This window comes from Lepidochelys kempii, chromosome 14, assembly GCF_965140265.1.
Source record: "Lepidochelys kempii isolate rLepKem1 chromosome 14, rLepKem1.hap2, whole genome shotgun sequence".
Classification (NCBI taxonomy): domain Eukaryota; kingdom Metazoa; phylum Chordata; order Testudines; family Cheloniidae; genus Lepidochelys; species Lepidochelys kempii.
Genome location: NC_133269.1, coordinates 26,077,714 through 26,096,443, shown reverse-complemented (window position 1 = coordinate 26,096,443; position 18,730 = coordinate 26,077,714). Strand labels below are relative to the sequence as shown.

General features: G+C 49.8%; 1 protein-coding gene across 1 annotated transcript in view; it reads right to left on the bottom strand.

Moving 5' to 3' along the window:
* MYOCD (myocardin) overlaps positions 1-18,730 on the bottom strand; it is a 471,189-nt gene that overhangs the window by 226,656 nt on the left and 225,803 nt on the right. Inside the window, exon 3 of the mRNA XM_073310471.1 lies at positions 4,351-4,598. Within this exon, the coding sequence (XP_073166572.1) occupies positions 4,351-4,507 (157 nt within the window). The 5' untranslated portion in view covers positions 4,508-4,598. The remainder of the gene's footprint in view (positions 1-4,350; positions 4,599-18,730) is intronic.

Below are 18,730 nucleotides of genomic sequence, written 5' to 3'. Positions count from 1 at the left end.
TGAGCACAGACCAGATCCTTGGGTTTTTAGGATACTAACAACCAAGCAGGTTCTTAAAAGAAGAACTTCATAATAAAAAAAAAGTAAAAGAAGCACCTCTGTAAAATCAGGATGGAAGGTAATTTTACAGGGTAATAAAAAGGTTTAAAACACAGAGGATGCCCCTCTAGGCTCAACTTTAAAGTTACGAAACAGGAATAAAACTCCCTCTTGGCACAGGGAAAATTCACAAGCTAAAACAAACGATAATCTAACGCATTTCCTTGCTGTTACTTACAATTTATGTAATTTTAGATGTATCATTTCAGTAGGAGCTGGATTACCTGCTTGGTCTCTCTCTTTGTCTCAAGAGGGAACACAAAGAGAGTGCAAACAAAACCTCCCCCTTCTCTGGGTGACCCTACTGCCCTCAGTGACCCCTGGCTCATTGCTTTCCATGACCCCTTAGTGGCACCATTACTCTCAGTGACCCTTTACTCCTGGGCAGCTGCATTGCCCACAGTGACCCCTGGGTGGCCCCCTACCCTAAGTGACCCCGGATGGCCCCACTGACTCCTGTGTGGCTCAGTTGCCAGTATGGCTTCTGGGTTTTGCACAGGTGTATCTGCCTGGAACTTAGCAAATGGTTCTGCTGCTGCTGCACAAGAAAGTGCAGCCCCGTCACCCTGCCTTGGAGCCGGGCAGGCTCTGCAGGCGGATGGGAGTAAAACTCGTTGGAAACGTATGTTGATCACCGCAGCCAGGAGAGGTGACTGATGCATGCGGGGTGCTGGACGGGGCTGTTTCGATACAGTCCCTGTTCGGAGTGGATTCTGCAAGGGGCTGAGCACCCTTAGTGCATCATGGCCCAGATGTACAGCTCCGGGTGTGACATTTTTGAGGGTGAAACTCACTTCTTTTCGTCCATGGCCTCCCAGTATTGTGTGTGTGGCCAGGGGCTGGGGGTCAGGGGTCAGAGGGGAAGTTAGTGACCTTCTCTCACCAGCCAAGCCCTGCTGGGGCTGGGGGGCTACAGGGAGGCAATGGTCCCCTGCCAGAAATACTCCCCTGCCCCCACAATGATATCAGTCTCTGCCTCCTCCTCCCTGCAGCGAGGGCAGTGGATTGCCTCTGCTGGGGAAGCCAGCCATGGCAAAGGGACCTCCTGTGTCCCACAATGGCTGGGGTCTCCCTTGGCAGTGCCCTGGAGATGATGGGAGTGTGGTCCAGCTGCTCACCCCCTGAAGTCAGCAGGAGAGGAGGGGAGTCACTGGGCCCTCCCCAGCAAGGGTGATTTTTCAGGCACCTGGACAACAGGGGGGAGGGTCTGGCGCCGGGATGGGCAGCAGGATTGAAGGCAGGAGCACTTTGGGAAGGATTGGGAGCAGGAGCAGCTAGGGGGCAGTGGGAGGGCTAGGACCCCTGCCCAGAAGCTCCCTTAGGGCTTGAGGCTCTGGGTCCCTCCCTGCAGAGTGAATCATGCTGGTCTCCGTGGGGCAGAGAGATGCTGTCAGAGAAGCTTCTGCTCCACCGGGAGGGCACACAGGCTACGGGGAGGAGCAGCCACTCCTCTTCTTCCCTCCCCAACCCACAAATTTAAAGGGCCAGCTGTCAGCCTCTCTCATCAGCTGTGCATGAGATCACAGTTGTTACATCAAAGGGAAATGTGCATAACACTTGGCAGGCTTGCCAACTCCAGCTGAAGACAAAATGTGATGAAGGGGCTCAGCTTCTCCCAAAGTTAGAGGAACAGGCTCTTTACGATGATCATTCCAGGCAATTATATTTATTTAAAATGGAAAAATAAAGAAGGTTAGGAGGACAGCAACACCCTGGCTGGTTGGCCAGGGTGTCAGAGGTGCTTACTCTTTCCTAAGGATTTCTTAAATGACCCAGCTATAAGGAGGTACAGCTATGGAGTTGTATGCAGCCAAGAGTGCTATGACAGCACAGTATAAATTAGTCAGATTAGTCAGACTAATTAGTCTGACTAGATTAGTCAGAAGGCTGACACCGGTCTCACTGTGATCAGCTGGTGCACCCTTGATCTACAAGTGCATAGTTTACCAGCAATTTTGATTGGCAGTAACTGGCTTTGGCATGTGGGTGCCTAGTAATTACAGAGCTGGGAACTTTTCTGTCTTTACCGTTAAAAAAACCTTGGTAAGTTAAATGCAAAACACTATTTGAAGCTTGCAAGGAAATGTAAATTGTGAAATTGACTATTGAAAGATCAGTCTTAAGTGTGCACCCTTATGTGTATGCCTTCGGTAGCAGTCTTTAAATTCAAGATCATATCTTAGGTATCTATGATTGTATGTAAAATTGGTCCCATGATATGATAGTGACTGAAAAATAGCATGTGACTGATTACTTAAAGGCTCTGGGACTGATTCATCACTGCTTTACTCCAGTTTGTTGCCGGTAGAACTCCACTGGCATTAGTCAGGTTACTCCTGATTTTCCGTAATGCATGCAGTCAAAGGAGCAAGGCATTGTAACGTCAAGATTCACTTTCACATTTCCTGATTTTTGAAGACTTAATGCTGATGGTGCATGCAAGGAATTTTCATCATGTAATATATTAAACAGTTGCCAACTACCTTATACTGCCTAAAAGAAACAGCAAACAACTCCAGCAGGCTTTGCTTAGATTGGGTTTTATCCTACTCTCACTTTACACAGGTTTCCCACAGCTGTAACTCCACTGACTTTCATGGAGTTACTCTCGATTTACACCATTGTCAGTGAGATCAGAAACTGGCCCTGTGTTATAGAGTCATAGAGTTCAAGGCCAAAAGCCCCCGCACTCTGAAACCTATTATGGAAATGAGACCAAAGTATCGCAGCCCACAGGAGACTAGACTAGCCTGTGCCACAGGCAGCCCTAGGCCCCCACTAGGGCAGGGAAATGGCTAAATGAGAGATAGCCAGCTAATCCTGGTAAGTGACCCACACCCACATGCTGCAAAGTAGGGCAAAAAAGGCACAAGGTCACCGCGCATCTGACCTGGGGAAATATTCCCTTCCGAGCCCACATATGGCGATGAGTTAGATCCTGAGCATGTGAGCATGAACCACCCAGCCAAGCACCTGGAAGAAAGAATGGTTTAGGCGGTGGTGTGCAAACTTTTCCAGTCCCGCCCCTCCCCCTTCCTTTCATGGAATTTGTTGCACCTCCCTTCCATTCCCACCCTTACTTCTGTGCTGCTGCTGGCAGTGGTACTGCCTTCAGAGCTGGGCGGCTGGACAGCAGCCACTGCTGGCCGAGTGTTCATGTGGTTTGTGGCACAGGAGGACTATTTTTTTTAATCCAACTCCTGCCCCACCCTGCAATATCCACTCCACTCCCACTTGCTCCCGCTTGTTTGTTGAATGTTTATCTTACTCCCGCTATTATGGCAGTGGGTCCTGAGAGACCCATGGGATCCTAGTCCCACTTCAGGGCTCTAAAGTCTGCTGTGAAAAGTGTTATTTGTATGTTTGTTTTTTAAAAGAGCAAAAGGCTGAAGTTTCTTTGTACCCCCCTGCAGAGAACCTCTTGCGTCCCCCAGGGCCGGGGTGGGGGTGCATCCTTCAGTTTGCATACCACTAGTTTATGCCGCCTCACAACCCTGGCCCACTCTGCCCAGTGCCCCATCTCCATCTGTGGCCATCCCTGATGCTTCAGAGGAAGGAGATTAAAAAAAAAAAAAAAAAAAAAACCGCTCCCAGAATAAATGATCTGGAAAAAGGGGTAAACAGTGAGGTGGCAAAGTATGCAGATGATATAAAACGACTCAACATAATTAAGTCCAAAGCTGGCTGCAAAAAGTTACAAAGGGAACTCACAAAACTGGGTGACTGGGCAACAAAATGGCAGATGAAATTCAATGTTGATAAATGCAACGTAAAGTACATTCAAAAACATAATCCCAACTATGCATACAAGATGATGGGTTCTAAATTAGCTGTTACCACTCAAGAAAGATATCTTGAAGTCATTGTGGATAGTTCTCTATAGCCACTATACAAATCCATGGTACGCCTGCACCTTGAATACTGTGTGCAGTTCTGGTCACCCCATCTCAAAAAAGATATATTAGAATTTGAAAAAGTACAGAGAAGGGCAACCAAAGTGATTAGGGGTATGGGACAGTCTGACGGTAGCATTTAAGGCTGACATAGAAGCACTGAATTTAGGAGCAATTTCCGATCTCCCATTTACTTACAGGTTTAAAGCATTATCTTCCAAAGCATCTTTCAAAGCACCAGAGTAATACAGTTCCCATCCACTTAAATCCTGAATTAACATCACTCCACAGCTGTCATCAAGCATGATCTTGCTCAGACAGTTCTACCTTTTCTTACTAGAATGGAAAAGGGACTCACCATTCTTCCTCTCGGCAAAGGCTGAGACTTTGGTGCATATGGTTAAGTCTTTCGCTTCTTCTGCACCCTTCTCTTTCTGTGTCTTTTCTTCTTCATTCCCACGGGGTGTATTGGTCTGGTCTGAAGGCTCCTGTTGGATCACACCGTTCATCACCATGCCTGAAAGGACTGATCCAGAGTCTTGCAGCTCCACTTTGAAAGAGAAGGCTTCCAGTAGGTCAGATCTCCAGCGCCAACTCTAGAAAAGACTGGAAACAGAAGAATCCTAAATCATCTGACATTTCATTGGAACAAGGAACAATGTTCGATCCCTGTGATACAAATGAGCTGAGGACACATTCACTCCAGTTCTCCACATGCTGGAGACACTTCGAGACAGATACACACCTGGTGTAACTCCACCGCCTTCAGGGGAGTTATGCCATCTCACCATTTGGCCCTTCTGCTCTATTTATCCAGGTTAAGGTTAGTAAATATGGTGTCACCCAGTAACAAATTCTAAGTGCTGGAGAGAGGGGGGAGCTTGTTCAGTTTAAATGAAAATGGTGCTAAGGCTTCTGCCATTCCACAGTGCAAACTCAGCCAAAACCTTCTGTGATGAACACAGATGTCTGGTTAGCCATAGAGCTGGGCAAATACCACGACGTCTGGCTAGCCATAGAGCTGGGCAAATATAGTAATCAAGAGTTGTGAAAATTTGTGCAAATAAAGCCTGCTGACTTGCTTCACTGGTGCCAGCTGCCCCTATATTGATGACCATTTAGATGGTGGCACTTGTATCCATAGGCAAGGAATGTTTGCTGAGAGCAAGAGCCTTTGGTCAGGCTGTGAATACATATTACTGGGAGTGCAAAAGGTAATTCATCCAACCGTTAGAAAATCTCACACAGAAAAAGAGACTTTGCTTCTTTACAAAGCACAGGTTATCCAAGCCAATAAGGTAACAGAAATCAGACCAGGTGTCTTACAGAAGGCTGCCAATTGCATGCCACAAAGAGTGACTCGTGATTACTAAATAAGAATAGCAACCACTTCACAGATAGTCCATGGATGAAAAGGTGTGTGCAGAAAGTATACACTGAGCAATTAGGAATAAGAAACACATTTGTAAAATCCACAGCTTGTCTGCAGATAACATATTCTCCCTGATGCAGAATCTGACTGGCTCTACTTGAACCTTTTGAATGAAAGCCTCAGGGGACAGAAGCAGGAAGCACCAGAAAGTCTGCTCTTAGGAGACATCCTGGCCAATTCTGCAGCCCCAAGAAATTGATTGTTCAGGCCAGGCTTCAATAAGCATCTGAGTTTGTGGGTACTTCGTTGAACCTCTGAACCTTTGGAGGATGATTCCTGAGCCTGAGGTGAGAAGAATTCTGTTCACATTGTGGGATGCCGACCTCTGCATCTGCAAGAACGATTGATTGATACTAAGTGTAGCAGCAAAACTCTGCAAGAACATTTCAACAAAGCAGTGTCCAAAAAATCCCAAGATGATAAGTGAAAGTGAATGCCAGGAAGAATCAGCCCCAGCCCCTAATGAGGCCCATCAGGAAAAAGCCGAGGAAAGCTAAAAAAGGGCATTTGTGGAGAACAAGAATAGAAAACTGCAAGATTGAGTCAGTGATAAAAGCTGGTTTGATACAAAAAAGTTCCTGAACAATTACAATTTACTGTATAAGGAAGTCAGAATAATACACTGTAAATGACACTGTCTCTTCCACATCAAGCTCCCTGAGTCCTTCTTACTGCCTGGAACTGCCCCATGCCACCTCTCCCTTTGCCTCCGCCCGCTCACACCACCTTCACCTCCAACCCCTCTGGCCGCCTAAACCACCCTCTCAATGCCACAAATTTCACAATGCTTCAGCAGTCCTGTGTCACTTGCTGGTACCAGCCCCAGCTATCAGGCATGCTCAGAGGGGCATCAGTGCTCTGGCAGAATGTCTACCCCAGGAAACGGCCCAGTCAGAATTGCAGCCTGCCCCGAGGAAAGCTGTCTCTGCCAAAGGCTCCTGCCCTCTGACAAGCCTGTCCGAGCCAAGGTTCCTGTTCCCTGTTCACTCCTAGGGTTGCCAACCATCCCAGTTTTGCCAGGAGTCTGCCAGAATCAGGCTCTATCTCCTGGAGGCTACTGAAGCCAAACCGGGAGATTTTAGGCACTAAAAGTCCAACGGTGCAGCAGGGCTAAGGCAGGCTCCCTGCCTGCCCTGGCCTGGCGCCACTTCTGGAAGCAGCCAGCATGTCCCTGTGGTCCCTGGGGGAAGGGTCTGGGGGTCTCTGCACACTGCCCCTGCCCCGAGTGCCAACTCCACAGCTCCCATTGGCCGGGAACTGCAGCCAGTGGGAGCTGCGGGGGCGGTGCCTGTGGGCCGGGGCAGCGCGCGGAGACCTCCTGGCTCCCCTGCCTAGGAGCTGCTGCCAGAGGGATGTGCCAGTCGCTTTTGGATAAGCACCAAGATAAGCGCCGCCTGGCGAGAGCCTGAACCCATTCCCTCTTCCCGCACCTCAACCCCCTACCCCAGCCCAGAGCCTGCACCCCACACCCACTCCTGCACCCAAACTCCCTCCCAGAGCCCACACCCCGTACCCACTCCCAGACCCAAACTCCCTCCCACAGCCCACACCTGTACCCACTCATGCACCCAAACTCCCTGCCAGAGCCCACATCCCGTACTCTCTCCTGCACCCAAACTCCCTCCCAGAGCCTGCACCCCACACCCCTTCACGCACCCAAACTCCCTCCCAGAGAACACACCCCGCAGCCCCTCCTTCACCCCAACCCCCTGCTCCAGCCTGGTGAAAGTGAGTGAGGGTGGGGGAGAGCAAGTGACGGAAGGAGGGAGGATGGAGTGAGCGGGGAGCAGGGCCTTGGAGAAGGGACAGGCAGGGGGTGGGGCTAGGGTGTTTGGGTTTGTTCAATTGGCAGTTGGCAACCCTACATCACAGGCAGACAGTGACATGGCTACCATCTCCTTGGTACATCACATCTAATTGCACAAAACTGAAACCCTTGCCCCACCCCCTTCCCCGCCTAATCTCCGAGGCTCCTCCCTCTGTCACTCACTCTCCCCCACCCTCATTCACTCGCTCATTTTCACCAGGCTGGGGCAGGGGGTTGGGGGGCAGAAGGGGGTGAGGGTGCCGACTGCGTGTGTGGGCTCCGGGGTGGGATCAGGGATGAGGGGTGTGGGGTGCAGGAGGGGGATCCAGGGTGAGGCCCACCTTCTACTACCTCTGCCATCTCCTCTTCACCCCCTCTTCCACTCCGCCAGGCCAGCCTCCACCCCCTCTTCCACTCCACCAGGCCAGCCTCCACCCCGCCTTCCACTCCGCCAGGCCAGCCTCCTCACCATTCCCCACCCTCTCCTCATTGCTGCCAGAGGGAGAGTGAACCACCACTCCAGCCATCTACAACCCCTCCCTCCTGCCTCCTTGCACTTCCTTGGCTCCCCACTCTTCCTAACACATGGAACAAAGCTCACTGTGTCTGTGCTGCGCAGAAGTGACCAGCTGTAGCCAGTGGTGCTCATTCACCAGCTCTCTGGGCTTCTCCTTGGCCGCTGCCCCCACCCAACTCCTCTGTGCAACATGCCTGTGTTGTGATTAGAGACAGGGGAAGCTTTTCAGACAAAACTTTTTTGCAGAAAAAATGCAGACTGAGGTGGACTGAAACATTTTGCTAATTCACTTCGCATTCCGTGAATAGCTTTGGCCAAAACGAAAAAAGAAAACATGCTGAAGTGTCAAACTGACCAGTTTGGGCATTATCAAAATGAAACAGTGCAATTTTGGGGCTAGATTCACGAGGGGCGGTAGGCATCATTCACAGAGGAGAAAACGGTGGTGCCCCCTTTGTAACTCTTAGTAATTGCCAGTAGTTAGGATGTTCACCTGGGATGGGGGAGACCTAGTTTCAAATCCTACATCCCAGATGAGTGCCTGAACCATCAGGGCCTGAGCCACTAGGCAGGCCATTTGTCTGGTTTTGGGCTGGACAGTCTTGTGAGGTCCCAGGAGCAGGGTCACATGGGTTGGCAAAGTATCAAAATGTCCAGTATTCTGGGGATGCCTGAGTGGCCACTCTATAAGGCACTCTGGAGTGGGTCTCTCAGCCTCTCCTATTGAAGCTGTTCCGCTTTGTATAAGTAATTACAGAGTCACTGAAGCAGAGACTGAAAGCCAGCTATTCCCCCTCCCAGGTGAATGTCCCAACCCCTGGCCTAGAGAGTTATTCTCACTTGCTTTTGCTGGAGAAGTGGAATAGCTTCAACAGAAGAGACAGAGGAAACCCTGCCCTATAAAAGCCTATAGTCGCATGGTTAGACTCCCCTGGGGGCAGGGAGATCGGGGCTCAAGTCCCTTCTCCATAGCATGGATTCAAACCTACTTTTCTTTTATATTTTCAGAACTGCCAATGAACTGAAAGATCATTTATTAGCTCTGTGCACTGTGAGATCATGAAAGGTGCATTCTGCAGCTAAACTGCCGTGTATTGTTGAATGCAGCCATCCATCCACAGCCGCATTTACGGAGGCCTGCTTCAACACACACACAAGTGGTTCCAAAGCTCAATTTATTTAATTGATAAGTGGCACAGAACTAGCACTAACTGTTTACTTTACTATTTTGAATGTACATTTTTTAAGGTTTAGACGTTGCTGATATGATGTATCTTTGCAGTGAAGACTTGTGGGTGATGAGAAGACATTCCAGCAAACTGCATCTGCTTACAAAAATGAGACTTGGTTCAGCTGAACACTAAATCTTTGATAAATTAGTCAGGGCTTTGGTGACGTCCATGTTGAACCAATATGACAGTTTTATATGGATTATGATTATTAATGTTTTTGAAGAATAGAGCGAGTGAGCCAGAAATCCAGTGCTGCAGCTTGGAGACCACCGGCATAGGACAGTGCTTCTCAGGAAGGCTTCTCACTTACTCTGTGTACAGTTTTTTTGCACTCAGAGCAGATGCAACATTTTAATTTTCCGTGAGTGTACTGGGGTCCTTGATTTCTGAGCCAGGAGGTTATGTCTTGACCTCAGAGACTCATGCTTTCACAAGGCAGTCAAGTAGCACTGGCTCAATGGTGTTTTTTCTAAAGTCAGATTTGGCCTCAAAACATTCCACTTTGTTCACTCACTTCAGCTTGAACCAATTGTATTTACAAAGCTTAAGCATGCTTTTGAGCCTCAGAACACATCTCCCATCAACCACTGCTGCCAGCACATAAATTGCGAGACTATACACAATATAGGTCATGTCCTGTCTCTCTCTGCCTATAAACAGTAAATCCATATAGTCTCCCTCTGATGGTAGCTTTACATGGGCACTTCCCGGTGAGACAATGGACTCTGGGGAGAAAAGGTTTGAGTCCAACAGTTTCATTCTTTCTGCCCAAAACCAGGGAGCAAGGAGGTACCCGAATAACAGGCAAACCACCTCCCACCTTTGAAGCTCACTTTCAAACCCCCCTCCCCTGCAAAGCTCAGGCAAAGCATGTTTAACTGCCTGGTTAGCGCAATGCCTGTGCAGTCCCACCCAGGGACCTGGGCCTGGCTCCCCTCTATCTTGCAGCACTTCTATGATGTGATAACTCCAGTGACGTGAGGGGAGTCGTGCCTGATTTTCACAGGAGAGGAACTGTGGACCAGGGACTTGAACCAGGGGCTCTCCCGTCCCAGCTGAGTGCTCTAACCACCAGCGCGGTGGGTCAGCTGCAGGTCAGTGCTCCCATTGGAGTGTTTCCATTGTGTATGAATAGGTAACTAGCCATTGGGCCAGTGAGAAGGAGACTGACTCTATTGGCTGGTGATGAGGGCACTCGCCTGGGACGTAAGAGACGGTCTCTGAATCAGCAGAGCAGGGCTTGGAGCTGGGGCTGCCATGTGTCCCTCTCTGGTTTGAACCAGAAATTCCACCCGAGACCTGCAGACTTTTCAGCAACCCCCATAGGTAAAAAGTTTCAATGAATTGGCATTTGCTGATGAAAAAATGTTTAGTCAAAGAATTCCTGCACAGTCTAGCATCACAGCCTCGTCCCCTGTCCAGAGGGTCTGAAGCTGGGTTCCTGAGCTCTCCCCTCAGACAGGGGAAATGTGGGAGGGCCGGGTTCTCCCCTCGTGGTGGTGCTGGTCTGGGATGGGTCAGGCAGGTGGGAGGAGGGGCAGGTGTTGGTATCCATCTAGGGGCAGCTGTGCGAGGGAGTTGTGGTGTTGTGACAAAGGCTTATGGGGGTGCAGTGCAAAGGATCCAGGCTGCCATTGCAGCTCCTCTGCTCTCCGCTGGCTGCTCCTGTTATGGGGAGGAGAGCTGGAATAAGGTTCTTCTCCTGACCATTGCCAGGGTGGAGGGCTGGCTGGGTGGGGTGATCTGGCTGGTGAAGTGTCCAGCCAGACTAGCAGGGCTGCCCTTGGCCTGGTGATTGTTTGGCTCTATGGAGTCCTTGCTGCATGCTCCCTGGCCCAATTGGAGCATCTTTCAGGTGCTCTTTCTGTTCCTTGTTTATGAAGCTGGGACAAGAAGAGATGGTGCCACTTGCAAACGCTGGCCTCTAATGTGCCCATATCAGCCCAGCCTCATGGAGTCGCTCCCCCCAGCCAGGTCTGGATTAATGCAGAGCAAACTAGGTACGTGCCTGGGACCCAAATGCATGGGGGAGGTGGGCAGGACCCTACAAACAGCCATACAGTGCACTCCCCGTAGCTAGGCTGGCCATACTGCAGATCCGGCTGCTCATCCTGCTGCTGCTTGTGGCACTCCTCACCTAGACGCGGGTTGCAACACCACTCACTCAGATTTGCCCTGGTCTCTCCTCCATCATGACCCAGCATGTGTGGTTGCAGCACCACTCAGGTTTGGCCACGGGAGCCACATCTTGCGGGGACAGTGCCCTAAGCAGCAGCAGGATGAGCAGCCGGCCAATGGGAGCTGCAGAGCCAGCGCTGGAGGCGGGGGCAGCACACAGAGCTTCCCTGATTGCCCCTCTGCCTAAGTGCTGCAGGGAGATGCCAAGCACTTCCGGGGCCGCACGGAGCCAGGGCAGGCAGGGAGCCTGCCTTAGCCCCACTGCACCGCTGACCAAGCTTTTGATGGCCACCCGGTCAGCAGTGCTGACCAGAGCCACCAGGATCCCTTTTCGACTGGGTGTTCTGGTCAAAAACAGGAGACCTGGCAATTCTACTGGTCAGCAAGCACCATGTCCCAGGCAGGGCCTTGGTGGCTGAGGAGCCCGGGAGATGGCACCCTGGGCTGTGCCTGTTGATCCAGAGGCAAGGAGCAGGCTCGTTGCTTGCTGGCCAATTGGCATGCAGTTTGGATGCCTCAGGGCTTGTCCTATCCCAGTGGGACCCTGAAAAGCATCCTCAAGGCAACTTCCTCCCATGGATCTCCCCCCACAGCCCCGGCCCCTTTCTGGAGGAGCTGCAAGCAGGTTGTATTAGGCAGCCCTCAGGGTGCCCTGCTGACACAGGCAAGATGGGACCCTGGGGTGCGGCGGGAGCCAAGCATACCAGCATTTGCAGCTCCGGGGGGCCAGGATCCGGACATGACGTTGCAGGGCTCTAACCAGAAGGCTGACAGAGGGTCGTGTGCTTCGGGACATGAGCCCTCACAGACTTTTCATAGGCCTGTATGCACTCCCCCCTCCCCCCACCCCAGATTTGCAAGCCAGAACATAATGTTCTTCACGCTGACACCACTTTGCCTCCCCCGAATATTGCTGAACTGACACCCCTGCTGATAGCCCAGGCACAAGGCACCAGCCCTGCCTCCTCCTTGTGGCCACGCTGAGTGCTATTCCAGCCTCCAGGCCAGTTGGGCAGTGACAGGCCAGCCAAGGGACATGGAATTTGTTTCTCCTCAATGGCAATGCAAAGCAGCTCCAAGGCTCGCAGGCCAGCTTGGACAGAGAGGTTGCAGAGAACAAAAGCCAGGTGTCCCCTGTGGCTGTGGCAGACAGTAACTTGATCCCCTTGGACAGCCACACGCTGGCTCCCTTGTGGAGCCCTGGAAGTTGTATTTAAGTTAGCAATGTCAGGGACATGCCGTCCTGTGGCTGATTCGATCACGGTTCCATGCTAGAACTGCAGGGCTCAGTGTTACTGGTTAATACTTGTGCTCGGCATCGACCAGCTCAAATGTTCAGATCCTATCTCACAGCTTTGTGTTCATGACAGCTTCAGACTTGCCCTGACAGATTCCCAGACCAGATGCAAGATTTTCTACAAGTAAGGGTTACAAATCACTCAGCTAAACTGGTTTTGAACATAAAGTATTTTAGAAAGCCCACGTTGTCTCCATTTCAAAGGCTTGGTTGTTCACAGTGAGATGTTGGGGGAAGGCAGAGGCTCGGGATGATTGGTGGCTCGCAGGATTTGGACAAGAGCTGTTGTGAAATCACTCAGGTAATTAAACTGAAGTAAGATTTCCAGAGCCCTCTCAGCCCGTGTACATTTCATCCCTGGCTCTACAGGCTGCTAACGGTTTGCTTGTGCTGGGCAGGAAATGGTTTTCCCATCTTCTGAGAGTTCTGGAGATTTCAAATTTTCTTCCCGTCCCGAAATATTACTGTGGCTCTTTGGCAATGTACATTGGTAAATTCTGGCTCCTTCTCAGGCTCAGGTTGGCCACCCCGGCCTCAGTGGGTAGCTTCCCAGGGTCAGAAGGAGAAGAGGGTGAGCTGCACCTGCCCGGAATCAGAGGGAAAAACCACACTGCCAAGATTCCCAAGTATGATCCCATCCGACATCCTGGGTATGTACTTGGGGTGGCTAGCTGCTCGTGCCTGCTCAGTCAGAGCTAGTGTGGGCATGTCTACCTGAGCTGGAAATTACACCTTCCACCTCCAGTGAAGACCTACCTTAGTTACACTGGCTCTGGTGCTAAGGGAGGACATATTCATATTCCCCCTTCATTCAGTATAGCAATTAGCGCATTCCTAGATACCCTGGTAACGTTCCTTGGTTTCAAAGACAATTGTCCTGCATGTACTCAAATTGACCATTGCATTTCTCAATGCTCCAGCATGTGGGATCATGCACAGGACCTTAACCCATCTCGCACCTCATGCCAGAGTGAGAAGCGTTTTGGTAAATTACAGACATTCTGGGGCTGGTTCTCCTCTGGCTCACTCTGGTTTAACACTGGTAGCTTGGTGGATTTCAGTGGTGCTTCTCCTGCCTTACACCCATGTCACTGAGAGGAGAGCCAAGCCTTGTGAATTGTCTGCATAGCTGTATTTCTAACATTACTCTCCTTTTAGCTCCTCAGTTTCTTTTCCTATTGCGCCTCCTGAGCGCATCAAGAGGGAAACAAACATAGCTTTGACGTGGAGTTTCTTTAAAGCCTCCGATGCTTTCCTGTTTGTTTATCCAAGGTTCAAGTGGATGTAAACACGTTTAGTGCCATTGCATGTGGAGTGGCTATTAAGCAATCCTGACCAGCCATAAAACTTTAAATACCCATGGAGAAAAGCCAGGAAAGAGATGTACACAGATGCAATTCAGCCTTATCAAATTCTTCACGTGTTTGTTGTGGCGTGTTTGTATTCCTGGACTTCTGCTCACAAGAATGTTGCTGATAAAACAGTCTTGCTAAACATGGATTTTTGTGTTTTTAGCTGATGTTTACAGTGCACTAGACAGTAAGAGGAGCTCTGGATTCCAGTGGGCAGATGTACAGAGGAATCCAGTTATAATTTACACTGCAACTGGTTGTTGGGAGGAGGCCGGTCACTCCCTGCTACACATGTTTCAAAGAGTAACTTTTTGTCATTGATGGAGCCCTATTTGGCAAGGGAGAAAACAACTCTATGGTTGCTAGTTTCTTTACCTACAATAACAAGTGAACTCTGCTGCTCCAATACCCTCCAGTACGCAGCGGAATGCACTGGAACGGCTATTATCTCTCTGTTTTCTTTCCAGATACTGTCCAGTTTGGATGGCTCTGTTTGTTGAACTCCCTGGTGCCTCCTGCAAGAGGCACAAAGCTCTGCTCTGAGATAGAGCTGAGTGGAATGGCACTATTTTGTCTGGAGGTTACATGCTGTTTCCCACAGAGCTGCACATTCTTTCCAGGCCTAGAGGGGCGAGCCACCCACCACTCCAACCTCTGTACAAGGATCCATTGCTCCAGGGGATTGTTGGGAAAGGCAGTCAAAACACTTCCAAAGCAGATGGGAAACCAACACAGGAGCAAAAAGAAAAGGAGTACTTGTGGCACCTTAGAGACTAACCAATTTATTTGAGCATAAGCTTTCGTGAGCTACACTACAGCTTCACTACAGCTCACGAAAGCTTATGCTCAAATAAATTGGTTAGTCTCTAAGGTGCCACAAGTACTCCTTTTCTTTTTGCGAATACAGACTAACACGGCTGTTACTCTGAAACAACACAGGAGCAAACCTGTTACGGGCCTGAATCCCACAGTTATTCTATGGGACTGTTTGCACAAAATCACTTTGCACTATGTGCTGCTCAGTAGGTTTCAGGGCCAAGAAACACTAAGCTGAAAAATCAAGGCAAATGTGCTCAATTCCAAGTTTCATTATGAGCCCCAAACTTGAGAAAGTTCACCAAAATGTTTGATGAGCCTCAGCAGAGTTTTAGGGCAGCAGCTCCTTTTCCTACATGTTCTCACAACAGATGGCTATTGCCTCCCATGACTACCAATGGAGGTGAAGCAAAGCTGCCCTTGTAACCCACATACCTCCTTGGTGTGATGTTCTGTCCCATCTAGTGGCACCAAGACTACTTACAGAGAGAGAGATTAATGAGTTTGCTCTACAGCCAATTGGCTTTTAGCTCATGCGGAAGAGGCTTATGCACTAAGCTCCAGAGGTCCCAGGTTCGATCCTGCCAGCCGCCGACTGGGGTCTGTCAGCGTTACACCCTTAGGGATTGTGGTGGCCACCTGTGTTGTCAGGAGATGGAGAGCAGGTGAATGGAGATGGTGGCCATTTTGCTTTGGGCAGTCTGTGGCCTCCATCCCTCTGAGGACAATGGAAGATGGTGTCCATTTTGAGAAGGCCATCTTAACTGACAGCAGCATAAGGCCTCAGTCCCAGTGAAAACAAAGGGAGACGGTGGCTATTTTGAAAGAGGGCAAGTCTTCATGAGTTTCTCTGAAGAACATTATCCCTCAACATCTGGTTTCAGATGTTAAAAATAATGGAAAAAATTACCATTAACCCTAAAAATCTGTTTTCCAAAACTAGCCATTATATCAGATCTGCTTGAGGTTCACCTCTTTGCCAAGTTTTGTGTCAATAGACTGAGATCATACAGTACAAAAAACAATCTGACATTGGGTGCTAAATTCCTTAAAAGACCCATTGTAAAATTAATTTTGACTAACAATAAACAGATTTACTGGTGAATTCTCAGATAATTCATTCCATGACTAAAGAGTAAATGCTGTAATTCTGTGACAGATACGGAACAAACAGTCTGAATTCCTGCTTTCAGTGCAAAACTCAACTCACTCTCAACTGTGGAACTGCAGCCAGTGTTTCCATAATTATAATCCTAGCACTCGCACCCAAGGGCCCCCATTGTGCTAGGTGCTGTGCACACAGGGAGCTATGGCGTCTTCTCATCATGCCAAGGTGTGGCAAAAGCATTAGCTAGCAACAGGCAGGCAGGTGAGAGGAGCAGTGGTGCGGTTCCGTGGCTCTCAGATCTACTGCATCTACTGTATAAGTAGGGGCATAGCGAGCAGATCGAGGGATGTGATCGTTCCCCTCTATTCGACATTGGTGAGGCCTCATCTGGAGTACTGTGTCCAGTTTTGGGCCCCACACTTCAAGAAGGATGTGGATAAATTGGAGAGAGTCCAGCGAAGGGCAACAAAAATGATTAGGGGACTGGAACACATGAGTTATGAGGAGAGGCTGAGGGAGCTGGGATTGTTTAGCCTGCAGAAGAGAAGAATGAGGGGGGATTTGATAGCTGCTTTCAACTACCTGAAAGGGGGTTCCAAAGAGGATGGCTCTAGACTGTTCTCAATGGTAGCAGATGACAGAACGAGGAGTAATGGTCTCAAGTTGCAGTGGGGGAGGTTTAGATTGGATATTAGGAAAAACTTTTTCACTAAGAGGGTGGTGAAACACTGGAATGCGTTACCTAGGGAGGTGGTAGAATCTCCTTCCTTAGAGGTTTTTAAGGTCAGGCTTGACAAAGCCCTGGCTGGGATGATTTAACTGGGAATTGGTCCTGCTTTGAGCAGGGGGTTGGACTAGATGACCTTCTGGGGTCCCTTCCAACCCTGATATTCTATGATTCTATGATTCTACTGCATCACAGTGGCAATGGGGCTGCAGGAGGGGTGGAGGGAGGAGACAGGAGGGGCTTTGCCTATTCGTTCAGGGAGGACATCGATTCAGAGTGGGCGTTTGTGACCGAAGGACCTCCTGACGCCCGCTGGCAGAAGACACAGGAGCACACAGGAGCACAAAGATGCCCTGAGTTCACCAACAGGGGGCATGTGTCCCTTGAAAGCCTGTGTCACACTAATCATCATAATAATTGCACGATGTTTGACAAGCCACCAGCAGGCTTGATCTTATGGCAGGAGGATTTCAGCCATCCTGGTTGAAAATGCTGGGAAAAGGACTTGGGGTAGCTATCCTGTAGGAGATGGGAATGCCCTGTGAGTTAACTTTAAGCTCTAGCAAGACTGTTGTGCTTTTGTTTCATAAGTAGCTGTTTGTTTCCAATAGTCTTACCTACTAACACTTGAATCTCTGTTCTTTGACAATAAAGTAATTCTTGTTTTCACTATAAATATATCTAAGTGCTGTGTGTGTTTAGCAGAGTGGTGATCCTGAGTTAAACCAGTACGCTTGTGTGTACTTCTCCTTTGGGAGCAGTGCGTCTGAGCGCTCTGTGAGTGTTCCATGGAATGGGGGCTAGGCACTCCAGAGGGACGCCCAGAGGACTTGGGGATTGGTATATGCCTGTTGCTAACATGTACAGAGAGGAGTCAGGGAGTTGATCCACAGCCCGCATTGACAAGGCTCCCTCATGCTAAGGTCAGGTGGTTGCAAGGTGCCTCACAACCCGGGGTCCCCTGGGAGCGTCAGAGTGCTGTAGAAGGGGGTGTGTGGGATAAGCAGACAGGTGATATGATGAGAGATAGGAGAAGATGAGTAGAGAGGGGCAGAATTGTGAAAGGCCTTGGGAGGGAGGCCAAGAGACCTGAATTTGATGAGGAAAGGGGTGGGGAGCCAGTGGAGGGATGCAACATGGACAGACTGAGGGGCCAGCACCATGACCTGAGGCACAGTACCAGAGTGTTCGATACACACTTCCGATAAAGTGGAGTAAATAAGTATTGGACTGTCCTAGGTTCAACCTCTGCCTGAGGGGTCTGACTTCCCTCAAGCTGAGCTAATGCACAGTCACAGTGCTGACACTGCCCTCATTCTCTTTTGATTTCTACAGCCAGCCAAAATGGTGCTGTTCTGGCTGTTTCCCATTTCCAGCAGAGCGTCCCCTGACCTGGGGTGGAGCAGGGGAATGGTCCCTTGGACACCGGCTTTGCTAGCTGGGGTCCAGGGGTGTTTCTGCAGCCAGTTGGCTCATAACAAAAATACCTCTGGTGACTGAAGTGTCTTTCAGCTGTTTAGAATACAGATGTGCAAAAGGGCTGGGGTTATTTCAACTCTGCTCAGTGCTCTGTAACACATGGTGCCCCAATAAGACCCCCTTTTGGTTGGAGAAATCCAGATGATTAAATATTTACCTTCCAAAAGGTAATGGCTTGAAACCTTTGTTAAACAATGAGGCGTCTCTGGGGGGATGTTGGGAGGAGGCCTGTGCTATGGAAAATCCCTCAGCTGACATCTGTGTAGAATCCAGGCTGGTGCCCAGCGCCAACTGCCTGATCCGACACAGAACACAAGCAGCCTCAAATAAACAGATACAGCCCATGAATAAAAGGCTCATAGGTTGGTGTCCAAATGGGGCTTTCAGAACTCCAGTGCTTATTCCAAAGTGACCCTGCTCCTGCCAACCTGGCTCTGAGGTTTGAGCAGGATCCTGGCTCATGATAGTTTGGACTGAATTCTTCCTTTCCTCAAACATCCATTTATCACAACTGAGATTTATCACGGACTCCATTGAAACCTCCCCTTGCCACTCCCCGCACAGAAAGGGGCACAGCACCAGAAATGTGGCTGTAGGAACAATTCTCAGTCCTTGCTCCTCTGGCTGCCCGATGGCAGGGGCAAGTCAGGCAGATGCGCATGCACGTGACTTTGTGCCCAAATCTACATGACCCAGGGTGCACTGAGCTCAAGAGCTGAATGTCAGTTCTTAAGATACCATCAAACCCCCCCCCCCCCGCCAGAGAATTCTCCATTGGCACAGATACAACTGC